We start from the raw sequence: 18,000 nt of genomic DNA, 5'->3' as shown, positions 1-18,000 counted from the left end.
GGCAGGGCCTAGGTGGGGCGCAGCGACCCCCGGCCGCTCTGTCCCGTCCGCCTCCCGTTGGGCTGTGGGCCGGGCCGGGCAGTGGCGGGGCGTTGCCACTCCGCGAGGACCGCTAGTCGCCCGCAATCGGCCCCTCCGGTCCGGAGCCTTCCTGCTACCGGTGGGCGGTGGTAGCGGGCGATGTCGTGTTGTAGTTAAGCAAGGGAAAGCTCGCTCCCCTCCGGCGACCCGGTATAGGGCTGACGGGAGGCCGCGGTGCGCGGCCCTGCCGCCAGCTCGGGGGCTCTGGGGCTGGCGTGTCTCAATTCCTCCGTGCTTCAGGCTGTGGCGGCGGCTCGGCTGCCGCGGGAACGCAAGTGGGTAGTTGGCAGCTCCGTGATGGAAATGCCCTGTGGCCCCAACTGTGGATGGTGCCGGGGAGGGCCTCTCATACTCGGCCCCGGGAAGACTTCAGCGGCTCTGTCTGCAGAGGGCGATTTCGCTCTTGGTTTGATGGATGCAGCGTTAGACCGGGAACCTACGGGCCTGTTGTTCCTGAGAGAGATAATGTTCAAATGCTGCTTCGGAGATCTCGTTTGCTATCACCTCCTGCCGCATCTGCAAGAACGCGATTATATAATACGCATAGAAAGTCGATACTAATGTTCTGGCTATTTGTTTTGTATTACAGTCTTAACTCCTAGTGTCATTTTTTTGTAGTACCATATAATTCCTGCTAGTTTTCAGCCTTGCTAACCAGAGAAGTTCTATTGCAAACCTGGAGCTGGCATACTGTTTTGAATTTTTATCAGGAGCTAGGATTAGCACTGACTGTATCAAAACATAGTCTTTCACCTCAGCCAGGAGCAACTTAATTTTTCTCCCCAAGATCATAAATGAAAGACGTACAGAGGAGACAGATTCATACAGAGAAGATCTGACAGCATTCAATATATTTTACTTATCTCCAGAAGTATTTGTCAAAAAATACAGAACTTTTTCCTTTTTTTTTTTTTTAATTTGCTTTAGTTCACATGTCTGAAGGAGAAGGTAACTGGATCTTGTTTGTCTTTCTGGTAGTATTAAAAAGTGCTTGTGTCTGCTTATTTCTCTTACCTTCTTTTGGTGTGCAGTTGTTGCTTTGATTAAGATTGTGCAGCTCTATATTTATGCTTATAAAGATTTAAGGCTTATTTTGAAACGTGTAGCTATAAATTCTTTTTCAGACGAGGATTAAAAGAGGAAATTGAGATGGCCAGTGAGAAAGAGGGGTGTCATCCACAGGAAAGCACTCAGTATTATGAATTAGCATTGCCTGATTTTGATAATCTGGGATGAGGACAGGTGTAGTGATTGTCACCAAATGTCTACCCAGCCCAGCAGTACCTCAAATAGAAACAGATGTTTGAGGACAAAAGCTTCAACAGAACAGCCCTACTTCTTCCCACTGTCTCTTCCTGGCCTCCTGCAGGCTGAGGCTTAGGGAATTAGTGAGCTACAGCTTGGTGGTTTGGATTTCTGTAGGTTTTGGTGTTGTGTGGGTTTTGTTTGTTTTTTTTCTCAGTTTTTCATTGCTCTTCATGTTTGCCTCCTGTGCAGCTATTTGATTGCCTTTGAACAAGTAAGCAGGAGGTGGTTGGGGAACTGAATGGCTGAAATGGGGTTCACAGAAAGGAACAGATGAGAGAGCAGCCTTTCAAAGTTTCCAAAAGGAGAAGGTGTTGGGGGGAAGTGACATTCCTAAACAGTTAGTGTTGGTTTATTCTTTGGGTAGGATTGATAAATTGAAAAATTTGAGTACAAGTCCTCTGCAAGTGAATTTGGGAAAACAAAAAATTGAATACTCTGCTAATTCAAGGTTTTAATATTTAGAAGGGGGAAAACAGCTGTGTTGGTCTATGCATACTATTACTCTTCCTGGCTTGTTCTCATGTGGAAAAAATAACTTTTTTCTCACTTCCAATGAAGAAAGTAAGTAGAATTTAATATATTAAGAACCATTTTAAATGTCAAATGTGTAGTTTAAAATAGATTTTTTTTTTCTGGTAGTCTGAGCAGAACAATAAAGAAAACAAATTCTGACTTTATCAATGCTGTTTTCTCAAACAACCTATACTTGCCGTAATGGCATGTTCTTAATCTGCTGTTTCCTTTTTTTCTTTTTTAAATTTCCCAGGACACAGTTAAAAATAGTTATAATTTTTAAAAAGGCAAATAGTAAGTATTAGAGAAATATGTAATTTCCAGTTGTTAGATACATTCTCTACAACTCTTGAATTTATGTCACTAAAGTTTGTAAATAGCATGATTAAAGCCTTGTCTTCCATATGTGTAACAATCAGTGTCACCTGTTGGTAAGTTTTTGAATATTGTCTTGCTTTCAGTCTAGTCTTGTTTGCTAAAGTGTCTGTAGTTGAGGTGTGTTCTTTCCTTCAACAAGTGGTAGTGGTTGGAATAAATTTGTCGTGGGTTTGTAGTAGTGCAGGCACTGCTCTCTTGATTTGCCTATTTTATGCACAGTTGTGGTGATGTTTTGTATTTGCGTACAGAGGGACTATATTCTCTCACAATGCAGCAGCAGAAATGATCTAGTGAATCATAGCTTTTCCTTAATTACTCTTAATATTGTCTGACTTCCTGTCAACTCTGGGTAGTCTAGTGTTTTTGGAAGCCTAGGAGGTGTTGAAGCTGCAGTAGGATTCAGGCAATGATGTTGGCATGGATTGTGTTAAAAGAATTGACTGTTGATGTATCCACCTGTATTTAAATTTGCTGCTTACTGAAGAGTTTTGACAGTCTAGACTACTAAATTGGTTACACTTCTCACTTCTAAAACTTCTACTTTATATTTCTTGTTCTCTGTCAGCAGCTGCAGGTTGCAATGAATTTGTGGCTCACAAGTAATTGTGGTTACTGGTCAGTCATTTATGAAGTGGTTTATGATTTTTTGAATGTGAGATAGAATGCTGGCCTTTCAGCTGCTACTTTAGGCGAAAGAAGAGTAATATTCTTGAAGGTAGGGTCTCATTAGTAATTACTTATCAGAATTGTAGATAAGAGTTTCAATTGTTCCTATATTCCATAAGGCCGCATTTACGTTCGTTGATTTCTCCATCAAGTCTTGTTTCATACATCCCTTGAAACTTAGCAGTTTACCTCCTTGCAGATTTTGTATACTTTTTAAACGAAGAATTGTGTTTAAAACAATTGGTTTAATGGAGACTCAGTGAACATTTAAAAAGGACCTAGTTGTTTCTCACTTCCAAAATAGGAACCAAAGGCTTTTAGTAAATTTAACTGTATTTAACTTCTATTTCTTTATTTTGCCCTAATGTAGCTTAGATACTCGTTTTGGCTCCTTTCCAGGAGGAAGTTGGCTAAAAGCAATGTTAAGGAAGCTAGGCTTCAGGGAATGAGTAGGAAAGTAAAATTTATAGAACAGAGCTTTGATGATAAACATATGTGGCCTTCAGTGCTTGTTGCTTTTTTTACAAATGTCTGATGATACTTGAACTGTAGTGAAATGACTGAGGTATATTTTATTGGAAATGAAATGATAATAAAAAAATCTAGTGCCTAAACTGACTTTGCAGGAGTTGTTCTTTATTTTAGCTGATTGATCTAATTCTTCCTTCTCTTTTGTTAGCCAAAGGGATGCACTTTCAAGTGCATGTGTGCATAACTTGGCATGCTGTTCCTCAGATGCAAAGATGTTTTCCAGGCAGAGGTCTAAAAGAATGAAGAAACAGAGGAAGTTCCCTTTTAAGTTTTGGTTTTTTTTTTTTTTTTACTGTAGTCCTTCAGTCATTGCAGCTCTGGAGAGCTCTCGCCTGTCTTTTGTAAAAAAGTATTGTGTTTGGTTCTTTTCCCCTTGAAAGAACATCTCTATAGTTTTCTGAAGGTTGTTAAATTGCTATGTCAGATATGAAACTTGTTTGATAAAGGATGGTCTTTACACAGACAGGAGATAATGTCTGCAAAAGCACTGTAGTTTATCTTTTCAGCTAGCATACTGGGACAGTGCTTGGCAGATGGTAAACCACACTGGACTTCAAAGGTAATTAAAAACTTGGAATTGTTCTTGGAAATTAGCAGAATTCAGTTGAATTTGGTCAGTGATTTAAAAATGTTATTCACTACTTTAAGCAATGATTTCAACACTTAATGGATCACCACAACAATTCTAACCAAGTACCACCCTAAAACACCTTATGTATTAGATTATATTACATATATGAACTTTCAGCTTCAGGTTTCTTCTTTCAGGTGTTTTGGAGCCATCAAAACTCTAGCTAGCATTTTAAGAGTCTGAATATGATTTTTAAAAAAATGTGTATTTATTAAAAGATAACTACAGGAAAACTTTCTGATAGCTTAAGATATACACAATATAAAATATTAAGACCACTTCAATCTTTGAATCAACCTTTAAGAGCTAGTGAGTATGAAATTAAATGGAAGCTGATGAATGCTAGTCATGATATTCCTGACTATTATGAAGTGATATTACAAGAAAAAAAACAGGAATATGTGTAACTAGGGACTTTTTTTTCAGACCTCAGAAATCACTAACATGAACTTGTAGAGTAAAAGATGGAGATGAAGCCCTAAATCAGGATTTTTAGTTTGTCAGGAATCCTAACAGGCTGATTCACCTGCTACCTCTCCTGCATGGGTCAGTGACTGAGTCAGGTTTTTTTTCATGCATTACAATGCTATTAACTTGTTTTGAAGCGCGTGGGAGACTGGGTCCATGGAATGCCATATGACAGACTTGGAAACCACATACACAGCCCCAGTCATGTGAGACTTTTTATATGTAGAATAGTAAGGGTTATTTCCTGTATCCTGAAAGTTCCCACTTTTTTTTTTTTCTCCCCAGGAAGAGAAAAAGAGTAGAGAACATATATAAAATGGTGTTGGTGTAAGGCTTGCAGTTATTTTCACTTTGTCATATGATAAGAATAGTTGAGGCAGTATTTTGGGTAATAAGGATACTTGTAACTTTAATGTAACTTTTTTCTCAGGGAAATGCAGACTGTAGGTATAATGTAATTCAGTGTGGCAGCAAAATACCTTTTCTTAAAGAAACCTAAATAGTCTTTTATAGAAAGACAAATACTATCTGGCAAATATACAAGTATGTGATGGTAACATTTACAGAGATGCTGCACAATACCTTGGAATTGTCATGGAAAGGGGTTTATATGATTGTAAATAATGTGGGATGCTGCAGTGTGCCTTCATTTCATGTGCTGCTCTAGCTCAGTGTTACTCAGACTAACTCAAAAATCTACTGGCACTTCTTGGTAATAAAGTGCTGTCATTCACAGCTATTTAAAGATGCTAAACATAAAGTTGAGATACTGAATTTTACATATTTTAATTGGCATATATAAACCAATAATATATAAACATACCTTTGCGTAGCTTAAGCTACATAGTAGATAGGTCTGTGCCTTGCCTGATGATTGACCAGATGGATGAGAATTGCTGGTAGTTGTGTTTTGCTCATTGGAAACTGCAGCAGGGGAGGAAGTCTTTAGTAGTTAAGACTTGTCCCCTCACACTTTATTAGAAGGCATCTAGGTGGTCTTAGGGAGGCAGAAGTAAATGAACTCTTCCTGTGCTCTTGGTAGGTTGGCAAACCAGGACTATTATAGCTGTTAATATGGACTGGAGCCTGAATTGAATATACCTGGTTTAGAGCTGGTTGATATCTGCTCAGTTTCCTGTGTCCTTCTGGAAAGGCTTAAAAAAAGTCTAAGTCTGCCTGCTTGTCTTCAGTGGAAAGTGTTGGTGTCTCTGGGAGTAGGCCAGGAGCTGCATTTGTGTTCAAAGTCTGATTAATTGACAAGTTCTTGAGTGAGTTTCCTCTGAGGAAAAAAGCACATTTTTTAAATGGGTTGACTCTGGTTTTGATCACACATTAATACAAATTAATAATGGCTTGATCATCCTGATGGTACTCTTGATGATTTGGCATGCTTCCCAGGCAATGTAGGTTACACTTTCTACTGAAACGTAGCTGAGAAATGCTGGGAATAAAAGGGAAACCTATCATCTCTGCGTAGTTGGAAAACTGTGAGGTGAACTTAGCGAAGAGTACTGTCAACTGAGGGCTTCCAGGCTGAGCTGAATAGCTGAAGGGATGGAGAGCTTGCACTCCAGGTCTGATACATGCGGGGGCGGAGCCTTAGGCTAGGTGTGTCTGCATAGATGCTGCCAGCGGTACACAATGCAGCAGAGGAGGGCATCAGGTAGAGCTTCACAAGTGCGAGAGCTTCACGAGTGCCAGAGCTTCAACAGTAAGGCAGAACAGAGTGGAAGTGTGTATGTGTAGTGAGAGGATGGTGGCAAAAGTCCTGTTTTGTGTGTTCATCACTGTAAACTAAGATTTTTGGGATGGGCACTGTGGTTATTTGACTGTCCTTGTTACTGCTACAAACAGCTAAGCACATGACTCTGATCTTCTTCCAAAATAATCAAGAGTAGCAAAGGGGAGGACCCTTTATAACTGAAGTGCAGAGCACTTTTTTTTTTTTTTTTTTAGCCAAAGGCAAGGCACTGCTACAGGCTTGCACACATATTGCTAGTTAAATAATGACCAGTATTTTAAAGAGCTATTAGTTTAGGAAAGGCTTGAGGAGACTGTTCAAAAATACAAAGAAGAGATTAGAAGTTTGATGCTGGTTTTCTTGAATCTTTCCAGAACACTGTGTTAACCAAAGTGATATCTGTGAAGCAGGGAGTTGTTAAATCAAATGGTCATACGGATTTTCATGTATTTCCAGGTGTTGGTGACACCAAATAAAGGCATCTGCCTTCATTCATACTGAATTTGTTCTCACTTGGTACAACTTGATAGCTCTGTGATTTTTTTTTTTTTTAATTGGGGGGATCCTCAGTTTCTCTGAAGAGGCTTGAGTGAAACCTGTGCATGTGTTGATAGGAATACCAGTGTGTTGCTGCTAGAAAAGTTTTTTCCCTTTCAGGCCCATTAAGTCACTTGTCGAAGAACTCTGAAATCTGTTACTGAATGTGAACTGTGAAATTAACATTGGTGAAATGTTGAAATATGTAAATTCCGTTACTTTGCCCTTTTCAGGGAAATGATTAATGAACTGATAGCTAAATGCCTCCATGTCTTAAGTCCAGGAGTCTTCGCTGATGCTGATAATTAAAGAGAGCTGGCTTTAGATTTTTAGGAAACCCTGGAAAAGCCTAGGGAAATAAAGGCTTGAATAGTTAGTCATTAGGTGAGAATGATTTTTATTTTCCTTTTTTTTTTTTTCTTCTTTTCCCCTTTCCTTACTTTAGCTTGGCTCTGGGTGACTGCAGTGGCTGTTTTTCTCCAAAGGAATTCTTCATGTGTTTTCGATGCAAACTTCACTGTGAGCCTTTGTATCTTCAAATGTTTGCTTTTTGCAGCTGTATGTTTTGCTTGCTCTATGTGTTCATGATTTCAAGTAGTTGACTAGGAATGTTTTTTTGGGTACTAATTCTCTGAATACATTCTGAGGGAACATCTGCTTTTAGAAACAGTAGTATTGTTAGATATATTGTTCTGACTTATCTGCTGTCTTGCATGGTTTTCTTGGCCATACTTTTTCTTGCTCTTTTTCATGTGATTGGTTTCTATGAACTTTGCACTATGTTTTTTTTCATATGTAGTAATGTGTTGGTGAATGAATGTTAGTAAGATTCTTGACTTCCATCCCTTACCTCATCCCTTGCCTCAACTGTCAACGTGGAATATGGCTCTCCTAATGTCTAAGCCAGGCTCAGCTTCTTGCCTTAAGTCTTCCTGGTTATTTTACTTTCTGAAGAGATAAAAATTGATTGTGTAAGTTCTCTTCCTGTTTGTATTGCATAGGGTGTTGCTCAAAATCACTGCTTTTCTAATATTCATGTGTAAGAGCCCTAGAATGGGCAACTTCTAACAACTGCTGTGCATGGCACCCATGTTTGCTGTTGTTAGCACTGATTCTGTTTCTGCCAGCATTTATATTTGGAAAAGTTGCATTACTTGTCATATTTAAAGCAGTCTAAGGCCTTTCAGAAAATAGTCAGTCGAGATGCATGAGTTACCTTTATCATAAACATGTTTTATTCAAAGTGAAGTTGACCGAGTGAAGTATGAATTCATGTATTCAACTTGAGATTTTTTTGAAACCAATTTTTACTCCTTTCTTTTATAAAAGATGGTGTGAAATGCTAGCATTGGAAGTTATTCAATGATTATCTTCAAAAGATCATGTGTTGCTTTTTGGTTTTTGGTTTGTTTGATGGTATTTTCCCTTTTTCTCTCCCCCACCCTGTTTTTGTTTGATTTTGGTTAAAATCCCATACTGATGTGCCTGAGCTTTCCTGTCCAGCAGTCACTTAACCCTTTGGAACTTTTCTGATGCTTATGCTGGGACCTTACTCTTCTCAGCTGTGGTTTGTATCCCTGCATCTGAAGATTTCTAGGAATATCTGTTACTGTTTCCAGAGCAAATGGTAAACATATGGAAACTTTTTTGCAGTCCTGTAGAAGAGCTCCCCAGTGTTATGTGGTGGAGAAGAAGTACTGCTGTTGGGCCCTGACCTGTAGTGTTCCTCTTTTTTTCTGGAGGCATTTGCTTTCCTTTCAATAGCACGTGAAAATAACATTCTGGTGGACTTGAGGGGTGGGGGTGGGGAGAAATTCATTATAGCATTGTATCTAAATAAAGGCTTCTACTTTAGCAACCAGTTACTTAGACTGTGCTTTAGATAAATGCATACAGTGCTGAGATGGAGTTACTTTTCCCAGTTTAAATTCTTCTTTAAATTCTATTAGAGGATCTTGGAAAAATACTTCTTTGCCCTTGTAGCTCAGTGTCTTTAGTATCTTAAAAATATTATATAGATTATACTGTGTAATTGTGACAATTATTGAGCAATCAAGAGTATTGAGGAAGTCAGCAAAGGTCAAAATAAATAGTTGGCAGCAGCAGCACTTCAAAGGAAGTTCTTCTTCAACCTTTGTTTTTGCAGTTTTTAATCTTTTCCTAGGAAGCTAGCTTGTCCTTTCAGATGTATCTAGATTATTTTTCTAAGTTGGGCCAGTGAAGAACTGAACTGTGTTGTGCATCACTGTAGATCAAAGCCTCTTGCACTTTAAATTGCTGAAGGAAGCTCTAGTGAGGGTTTCGTTAGCAAATACTTCCAGGAGCTGCTGGTCTTTTGTCTGTGACCTGAGCATCTCTTAAGCTGCATTACCTTGTAACACTGATCAAGAAGATCATGATCAGCCCCAGTTAACCTTCTCATTCCTGGATCTGCAGTTTCCCCAGCTGTCTTTGCAGAACTCCCTTGTACTCTGTTAGCACGTCTTGCTTTTCCTCCAGAACTCCTCTCAAACCCCAGGCTTCTCTGGGTTTGCAGTGTGATCAGGGGTCCTACACCAAGGACAGCTTGGTGTAAGGGTGACCTGAAGAAAAAGAGAAGTGCTGGCAGCGTGAGACTTTAATGGAAAGCATTTGTGAGCTGTTGTGAATTCTTTCTGACCCTTTTTCTGCCCTCTGACTACAGGATCTCTTGGTTTGGTGTAGATTACAAATGTGATGCCCCTGCTCTTCTGTCCTGCCACTATAAAGATTAGTGAATGTGAGCAGTGGGTGGTCTGGAGTGTTTACACTGATGTACCACTCCAAGTTCCATCAGTAAAAGTAGTTGACTGTTGCTGTGTTTTTCTACAGTTTCTGTGCCGTTATTAGTTTATCAAGATGTTTTAAAATAAGCTTTTATTTCTATTTGTTTTTGTAATGGGAAGTCTGAACCGTTCCTGGATCCTGTGGTATTTCTGTACTGCAGAAATGAGCTCTGTGAGTATGCATCAGGAATTCTTTCAAATATCTTTGTAGATTAGCAACATACTTGCATGTTACTTCTTTTGTATGTGTTGCTGTTGATGCTTGTGTTGCTTCTGAAAGCCTTGAGTGTTCTGGAGAAGTAAATAATCTCAATGTTCAGTGCAGCAGGCTTACTGAAAAAAGGTATTGGAAGAAGACAAGTGTTACATCCTTTTCTTTTGTCATCACAGGTGGCGACAGACAAGGTTGCAGGGAAGCTGAGCTCTACTCTCTCATGGGTGAAGAACACTGTATCGCACACCGTCAGTCAAATGGCCAGTCAGGTGGCAAGTCCATCTGCCTCGTTACACACTACATCTTCTTCTACCACTCTGTCTACACCTGCATTATCACCATCCTCACCAACACAGCTGAGTCCAGATGACTTAGAATTACTTGCTAAACTTGAGGAACAGAACAGGTGAATGGAAAACCTTTTAGTCTTTAAAGTATTGTATTGTATTTAGACTAAAATTGTTTTTATTGCAATTTCAACATAGAGGCTGTTAAAGGAGGGGTTAGGAAAAACTTCATGGACTATTTCAGTTTCAAAGCCATGGTTTGAGAACTCCTGTCCTTGTGCTGTGTTTTTACAAGTCTGGTTTTGTGGAACTCTAAAAGGTGTATTTTTCTCTCCTGATTTTACAAGAGTGTTTATAGCTGCATTTAATCCTAAGAAATTGCATTGGAGCTGTGTGTTGTGGTTTTTTTTTTTTTCCCGTATCTAGTTTAAAATAGAGTATCTCATGTGAGACTTTCGTATGACCTCCTCACCATCTTTGACCAAACCTGTCATTTCTGTTACCTTTTTGAAATCTTAGAAGATTTCTGAATTCCATTTTCTTTATTTTTTTCCCCTTTTACCCAGGTCCTGCTTTCCACTATATAGCATAGTTTTTTAGAGACAGGATAGCATTCACCCATCTTCCAGCTGCTACACTGACAGTGGCAGATCCGTAATGTCTTGATTTCATGAAAAGTAAATTCTTAAGTCCTTTCTGTTCATTGCTACGTTTTTCTTTTGTATAGTAAGCAACAATGTTCTTGGCAGTCTTTCTGTATGTGTTTATCTGCACCATCTACAGTTCAAGATGCAACTTTCACTTGGATCAGTTGCTCTTGACATGCATAGTGATGACACATGGACACATTGCTGGATCATGTGATTTTTTTTTTTTTAATTTGGAATTTCCGGAGCCCATAATTATTTGCACTTCTGAGGCAGAACTTTTAACTCAGCTGGCCTTTTACAAAATTTGCCTATATCTGGCAAGTGTGAAAGGTTGCCTATATTTTGACTAGTTCATGATGGGCTAGGTGTCAAGGAGAGCTTAAGCTCCAAACAGGTTTTAGATTTAGTAGATAGCTGCAGGGTTTTGATACTTACTGAAGATTGCTATCCCCTATGCTGTAGTGAAATGCAGAGTTCGATAGTTTAGCTCAAGCTAGCTTCTGTTCCAGCTTCTGCTGCTGTGCTGGACTTTGCACTGAGGGAGTTAAAGTACTCACTCCTTCGTTTTGTGTTTGGTTTTTGTTTGTTTTTGCTTTTCCCCTCTTATGTTCATACACTGCGGCCTAATAGCTACACAACTTCAGGAATTTAATTTTATCTGTTTAATTTTTTAGTGAGAATAGAAGGCTGTTTTTCAGAAAGATAATTTGGATTTAATCTGAGGCATTCCACTTAGTTCTAGGCTTAGTAACTAACTTCTATTTGAAAAGTAATAACACCTGTTTTTTGGAGCACTTGTCCTGTGTTGGAGCATCACATCTACATCTAGAGCCCTCATCTCATTAAGCCCTGCAGTTCCACTGGCTTACTTATTGAAAGCAGAATGTGAACTTGAGCTTGATAGGTTTTCTTCAGCTTTACTCATGTAGTAAATCAACTGGCAAATCTGTCTGGTTTTATTTATTTTTTTCCAGTTCAATCCCACCTTTTCTCATGAGATACTACCCTTTAATACAGACACTTTATGCTGTTATGGTGGGTATATTGTAATTTCAGAACAGTTCAAATCTGCCTTTTTGTACAATGGCACTTTGTTGACAAGGAATTGTACTCTGAATACAGGACACTAACTATTCTTGTTTCTGCTTGTTGGAAGAATTGCTGGTGATGGAGATATTTTAAGATTTCTTTTTCATTGTAGGCCTTTATGTCAATAAGAATAGTATGAATTAGTTCAATGCCTAGAAATAAGAACTCTGTATCAAGCTATGTCTTGTAACATTCTGTAATCCAATTACACTGAAACGCCTCTCAATAATGAGGTAGCACAGTCCAGAGTCCTGATGGAGCTGTTGGCCATTAGTAAATCATTTATAAAATTTTCAGTGAAAGAAAACAGTGACTAAATGCTACAGAACTTGTTACTTACTGTAAAAAGAACTTCCCACTTTCAGATCTAAGGAAAATGAGTGTATCCAGGTAAGGTGACTAGTTGGAACCTTTTTGTAATTGTAACGTTTATTCTTTGCATATTTTTCCTTCGATTGCTTTGGATTTGGTCTTTAGTACTATCTTAGATTGAGAGGAGAAGTTCTGAACTGAAAATTTTCATTATGGATCATGTAGGCCAGATTTCTAAACATGAAAAGTATTTGGATTTTTACATTTTTCCTCAAAACAATGTTTTTTTACATTCCATTAACGTGGACTAAATTAAATTTGTCTTGGAAAAGCTTTATTTTTATTTGTCTTTTTTTTTTTCTAAAGACAGTACTGTTTAATCTCCTTCTAAACAAAATACTAATGCAGAGACTGTACTTGTTGTCTTCATGAATTAAATTACTTTTTTCTTTAACTTTCCTAAATACCAGTAGGTAAACACTGTCAACCGGAAAAGGTAGTATGAATATATCTCTACCGTAACAGGGAGCTTAAATATTGTGGATTTGTATACAATCCTGGGTTAAGTGTCTAAACCCTAACCTGACGTTGCTGACGTGCTGAAGTGGTTAGCTTTTGTACGGATGCATTAAGAAATTATTCAACCAGATCACTCTGGTGCACCCATGTTGGAATTCATGGAAGTTAAAACACAAATGAAACTCTTGATGTAGCAGAACACTTCCTCAAATTAGTCTGAACTCTTGCTCTTGGGTCAAGTTGTCTAAAAGTCTTCCTCCTGTTTATGGGGCTGAATACAAGTTGTGAATAAACAAATGAGGCCTTTTTGCCTAGTAGCCCAAAACCCTTGCAAAATTGATGATTGTAGCATCCAGCTAAAAGGGAAGTCTCTTCAACTTGTATGGCACTTGACACATCTTATACCTTGCTGCCTGATACCCCCAGGAGTTCTCACATCTGAAATCCACGCTTTAATTACACGTTCGTTAGCTGTACTAACCACTTCTGTTGCCTAGTCCTCCTTCTTTTGGTCTGAGATTTTTCCCTGTGTGCTTGTGAAACACCATGTTGATTTTTGTGAACAGTTGTGAGCAAATATCAAGTGTTTTAAAATTGTGCATGCTTTTAATTGCTGTCTGTATTTACATTGTCAATTAAAAAAATCATGTAGACTTTTAGGAGGTTAATTTTTTTGTCTTTCTTTGGCATTACTGTCTATTTTGCCATACTTTGACATTTGACGCTATAGTTGAAGATATTTCTTTATTTTCTTGTTGTCACAGTGGCTGTGGGTATTTTGTTGGTAGTAAAATCAGAGCCCTCCCACTGGTATTTATGCCTCAAAACACAGCTTCCTTGTAGGGCTATTAATATGAAGTTGATGAGTGCATAAAAGAGCTGGGCTTGAAGTGCTTCTGTACTTTCTCTACTTTGATATCTTTATGGATTAAGATCCAGTTCATGGAACCACAAAACACTTGTATTAATCTCTCTTCTCTTAGTGTTGTTGATGCATGATGTGATATATTTTTATCCATTTCCTCAAATGCTGCAACATGAGCTATTCTGGCTTCAGAAATACTTGAGATCTCAAGAAGAAATGGTAACATTGGCCTGTTCTCTTTCCAAAATTAGTACAAATGCATGTTGGAAAAATTGTTCCACTGAACATTTGGGTGCATTCTTTGTAAAGAGGTTGGACTAATTGACTTCTAAACAAACAACTAATAGTTTTGTCCTGTGAATAGAAGAACTTAAATTTGGGGTTTGTGTGCTTTCTTTGCAGACTCTTGGAAACAGATAGCAAATCTTTGCGATCAGTAAACGGGTCAAGAAGAAACAGTGGGTCTTCTCTTGTGTCTAGTTCATCAGCTTCTAGCAATCTCAGCCATCTTGAAGAAGACTCATGGATCCTATGGGGGAGGATTGTGAATGAATGGGAAGATGTACGGAAAAAGAAGGAAAAGCAAGTTAAGGTTGTATATATTTGTAATGTGTTTGAAGTGATAGTTTTATCTTTTTGTTGGTCTTATTTTTAAAAATAAATATGTAGTACACGATTCCAGTTGAATTCATTCTGTTTCTAAGCCATGGTACTTTCAATGTCACTGTTAGCAGACTTTCGTAACAGTATTTCCCAGCAAGCATTTCTTATCAAAAACTAGATGCATTTACTGTATCTTGAATACTGAATCTTTGTCTACCTCTATTTCCAAAATGGAATTACTGAAAACCCATTTAAAGGCATCTGATAGCTGGATGCTATGATTATTTTCCACAGCAGCTGTCTTTTTAAAGCATTCTTACTAGAAGAGGTGGTAATTCTACTCTATGACACTGAGTTTACCTTTTTATGCATGCCAAGTGTCTTGATCCCATGAAGCAGAAGAACACAGTGTGGATTTAAATCCGGTGTGGATTGGACAACTTGAGTAGTGTGTGTCCAGTCTGGGTTAGTTGTGGGAATTTACAGAAATGGAATTCGATTACACTACACTCAAAGAACGAGCATCTAGTGCATTTGTACATATCTGTGTTTCAGAGGCAACGAGTAGAGCGGTGTGGGAATTTTTGTTTGTAGGCAAGTCTGTTCTGCTTTGGTATTTTATTGGCTCTAGTCTGAAGTTTTATGTGCAGAATACAAATTTCGAAGTCTTTTTGAGCAGTTTGAAATGTGTGTGTATGAATAGTTTGTGGGAAGGCAGAACAATGGGCTCTAAAGTAAAGTATCTTTTATGTGAAGCAGTTGTGAAGAGAGAACATGACTTGAGAGAAAACAAGGGAAGAAAATGAATTCAAGACTTCCTGCTTGCATAGGGAAAGCAGTTTCTGGAAAGGTGTTCCCAAAAGGCCATGAAAAGAAGGCCACATGAACCTGGCAAGAGAAAGAAGTGAGATGGTAATAAGTAGATCTGGTTGGATAGAGTTCATCTGAACTGCCTGCATTTGAACATTTTAGAAGTGCCACAAGTATCACTTGTTTTTTACAGCTGGCCAAGTATATTATGAGGAGTGTTTGATGAACTTTCAGTAAATAATTATATTACTAGTGATGTTTCCTTTGCTAGTTAAGTAATTCTCAGTATTTTTTTGGTTTTTGTTTTGTTTGTGGAAAGTCAGCCAGAACTGTGTCATTCTGCATTTACAATGGGATACCAGAACATCTATACCTATTTCCTGAGTGTGCCAGTAGGTATGACTTCAGCAGCATAGGTATCTTACTGTCCTGGCTGTAAAACCTGCTCTTAAGTTATTAGGTATTCGGTAAGTTGGGGGTGGGGTATTGTTTGTGATTTGTTTTTTGTTTTAAATTTTTTAGACATAGGTTTATATACAAACCTTCGTGCATAGGTGATGTATGCCAACCCTTTGTCTCTTGATCTCTTGAGAGAACTCATTTTCTATTTGTGGAGGTATTCTGGAGGTTAACTTAAGTCCTGCTTTTCAGTGTGTGTAATATTCTGTAGAACAGCATTGTTTTAGCTCCTCTTAGTAGGTGTGTTTCCCTGAGGTTCCTTTGGGAGTGTTGGAGGGATTAACACTGTTAATCTGTTGAATAAGTGATTGGTAACTTAAAACAAGAAACCATTTGGGAATGCTTTGTTATTAGTAGCCGCTGAGGCTTTAGATAACTGGTCTACAATCTGACAGCATGTTGTTGACAAATGATAGCTAAAGAGAGATGTGGAAAACTGATGTGTTAGTGTTGTCTTGGAGCTGGCAGTCTTTTAGGAAATAACATGGGGTGTCTTAGTTGTCGTATATGGCAGAAATAGGGAGTGGCATTACTAGGATGGTTCTGAAGAAGTCTGGAGATCTTGGAGAAAATTGAGGTCAGTTATTCAGAACACCCACAGTAGAAGTCAAGATTGACTAAAACAGAACTGGAAAGCAAGAGTCTCTTTAAAAGCTACTACTGTTGTGTTAATCAATCTTAATGTTTGGAGAAGCAGGAGAAATATTTGGAATAGGAAAAAAGTCAAACCTTTGCAGAATAGGAGATTATTCTGGTTTCAGGAAAAAATATTAGTGAAAAACTATCTCTTAGGAGACAGATTACTTTATAACAGTTCTTCAGGTATAAAAAATTATTGAAGGAACCCTCTTGTCTTGAAGAGAGTTCTTTTAGGTCAGTTACACAATGTACCACAAAGGCAGTCTATAAACTTCCTGAATTTCTCAGTTTTCAACTGGTGCAACAAGACTACTTTGCTGTTTGTGCTTTCTGAAAAGACAGGTATCAGGTTCTTAATTCTACTCATCTTGAAAGGTTTGACTAGTCTGTTGAATGCTTAGTCAATGATCTTTCCTAAAAATAAATAAATTTAGTTTATGTAGATTTAAGCTTAAATTGGTCAAGTGTCTGAAAGCTGAGGTTTAAGTGCTTCCTTAAAAGAGATCTTAAATACTGGCACACCAGAGAAATGAGACACAATTTGTCAAGTTTGTCAAATGACTTCTGTTGTACTGTGCAATTACTATTTTAGATTTTTTATTGCATTTGTCTGTGCTACAGTTACTTGCACTTTTATTATTTACCTGTCTTAGAAATCAACGATTAAAAATTATTTCTATCTCAAGCGTTACAATTCTAATTAAAGGTGCTATCTTTTGTGAAATATGCTGACTAATGTGAGTTCTTTTTTAAAATTAATTGAATGTTCAATTTTTTTAAGCAGCTTACTATGAATAGTATTAGGTATTTCAGCCATGAAAAATTTATTCAGAATCTCCCTCTGTTAGCTAACAATCTATCACACTGAAATTGAGATTTACACATTATAAACTGTATGACTGGTTTGCAACATGATGGAAACATTTTCTGGGGTTTCAAGGAACTTGATTTGTGGAAGTGTTTTGCTCTTTAGGCTTATTATGTTTGCAGGAAAAAAAATAATTTTTGTAATTTTTTTATTGTTCTCTAGGAGCTTGTTCGAAAAGGGATACCTCATCATTTCAGAGCAATTGTTTGGCAGCTTTTATGCAGTGCTCAAAGCATGCCAATTAAGGATCAGTATTCAGAGCTATTGAAAATGACATCTCCTTGTGAGAAATTAATAAGAAGGGACATTGCTAGAACATACCCTGAGCATGATTTTTTTAAAGAAAAAGACAGCCTTGGACAGGAGGTCTTGTTCAACGTGATGAAGGTAAGTCAGTATTTCAGCCCTTGAAAAAATGCATTAGCAAGAATTTGCATAACAGTTTGGAAAGTAATTTGTCTTGTGTGTATAGTGAACTTGTATGAGTTCCATGTGTCTGAATTTTTTAAACCTACTCTTGCTTCATATCACTGAATGATTTAACAAATAAAAAATTCCAGTTTCAAACATAGCTGTTAAGCATAGTATTCCTATGGTTGATGGTTTTAATTTGTAAGAGATTAAAAAATTTACAACATTTGCATTAAAACAAAGTCACGTGCTTGAAGTAAATTAAATGTTATAAACCAGATCTAGCATTCAGCTTTGAAGTGTTTCTCAACCTGCAAATGGTTGTAGCAAATAGTGGGTACAATCAAACGTACAGTTGCTACAGTTCCCAAGCACAAAATTAAAATGCCACCATAAAACTGGGTTTGCATTATTTTGTCTTCATTGTACTAGAGCTTAAATTTATAAAGGGAGACTTTTCTGTACAATGTAGATTCATTAGAAAAGTTGACAGGCTTCCAAATCATAGTAACCTGCATAATTTTAAAATTAAGGTACAACATGCATGAAGATCACTGCATTTCCTCCACCTGTAAATAAAACTGTGACACAATTTTCTGAAAACTGTTCTTTCTTT

At 37.8% G+C, this 18,000-nt stretch overlaps 1 protein-coding gene across 3 annotated transcripts in view; it reads left to right on the top strand.

The window, feature by feature from the left end:
• Positions 1-18,000, top strand: part of EVI5 (ecotropic viral integration site 5) — a 72,445-nt gene that overhangs the window by 79 nt on the left and 54,366 nt on the right. For 2 of the 3 annotated variants that reach the window (XM_054384306.1, XM_054384305.1), the window contains exons 2-4: positions 10,049-10,278; positions 13,997-14,186; positions 17,136-17,360. In XM_054384306.1, coding sequence (XP_054240281.1) covers positions 10,130-10,278; positions 13,997-14,186; positions 17,136-17,360 — 564 coding nt within the window. In that variant the 5' untranslated portion in view covers positions 10,049-10,129. Of the gene's footprint in view, positions 1-10,048; positions 10,279-13,996; positions 14,187-17,135; positions 17,361-18,000 lie in introns of those variants that run through there. The other variant, XM_054384304.1, reaches the window with a different exon arrangement.

Source organism: Indicator indicator, chromosome 10, assembly GCF_027791375.1.
Source record: "Indicator indicator isolate 239-I01 chromosome 10, UM_Iind_1.1, whole genome shotgun sequence".
NCBI classification, from domain to species: domain Eukaryota; kingdom Metazoa; phylum Chordata; class Aves; order Piciformes; family Indicatoridae; genus Indicator; species Indicator indicator.
The sequence above is the reverse complement of the archived record's forward strand: the minus strand, read 5'-3'. Positions and strand labels throughout refer to the sequence as shown.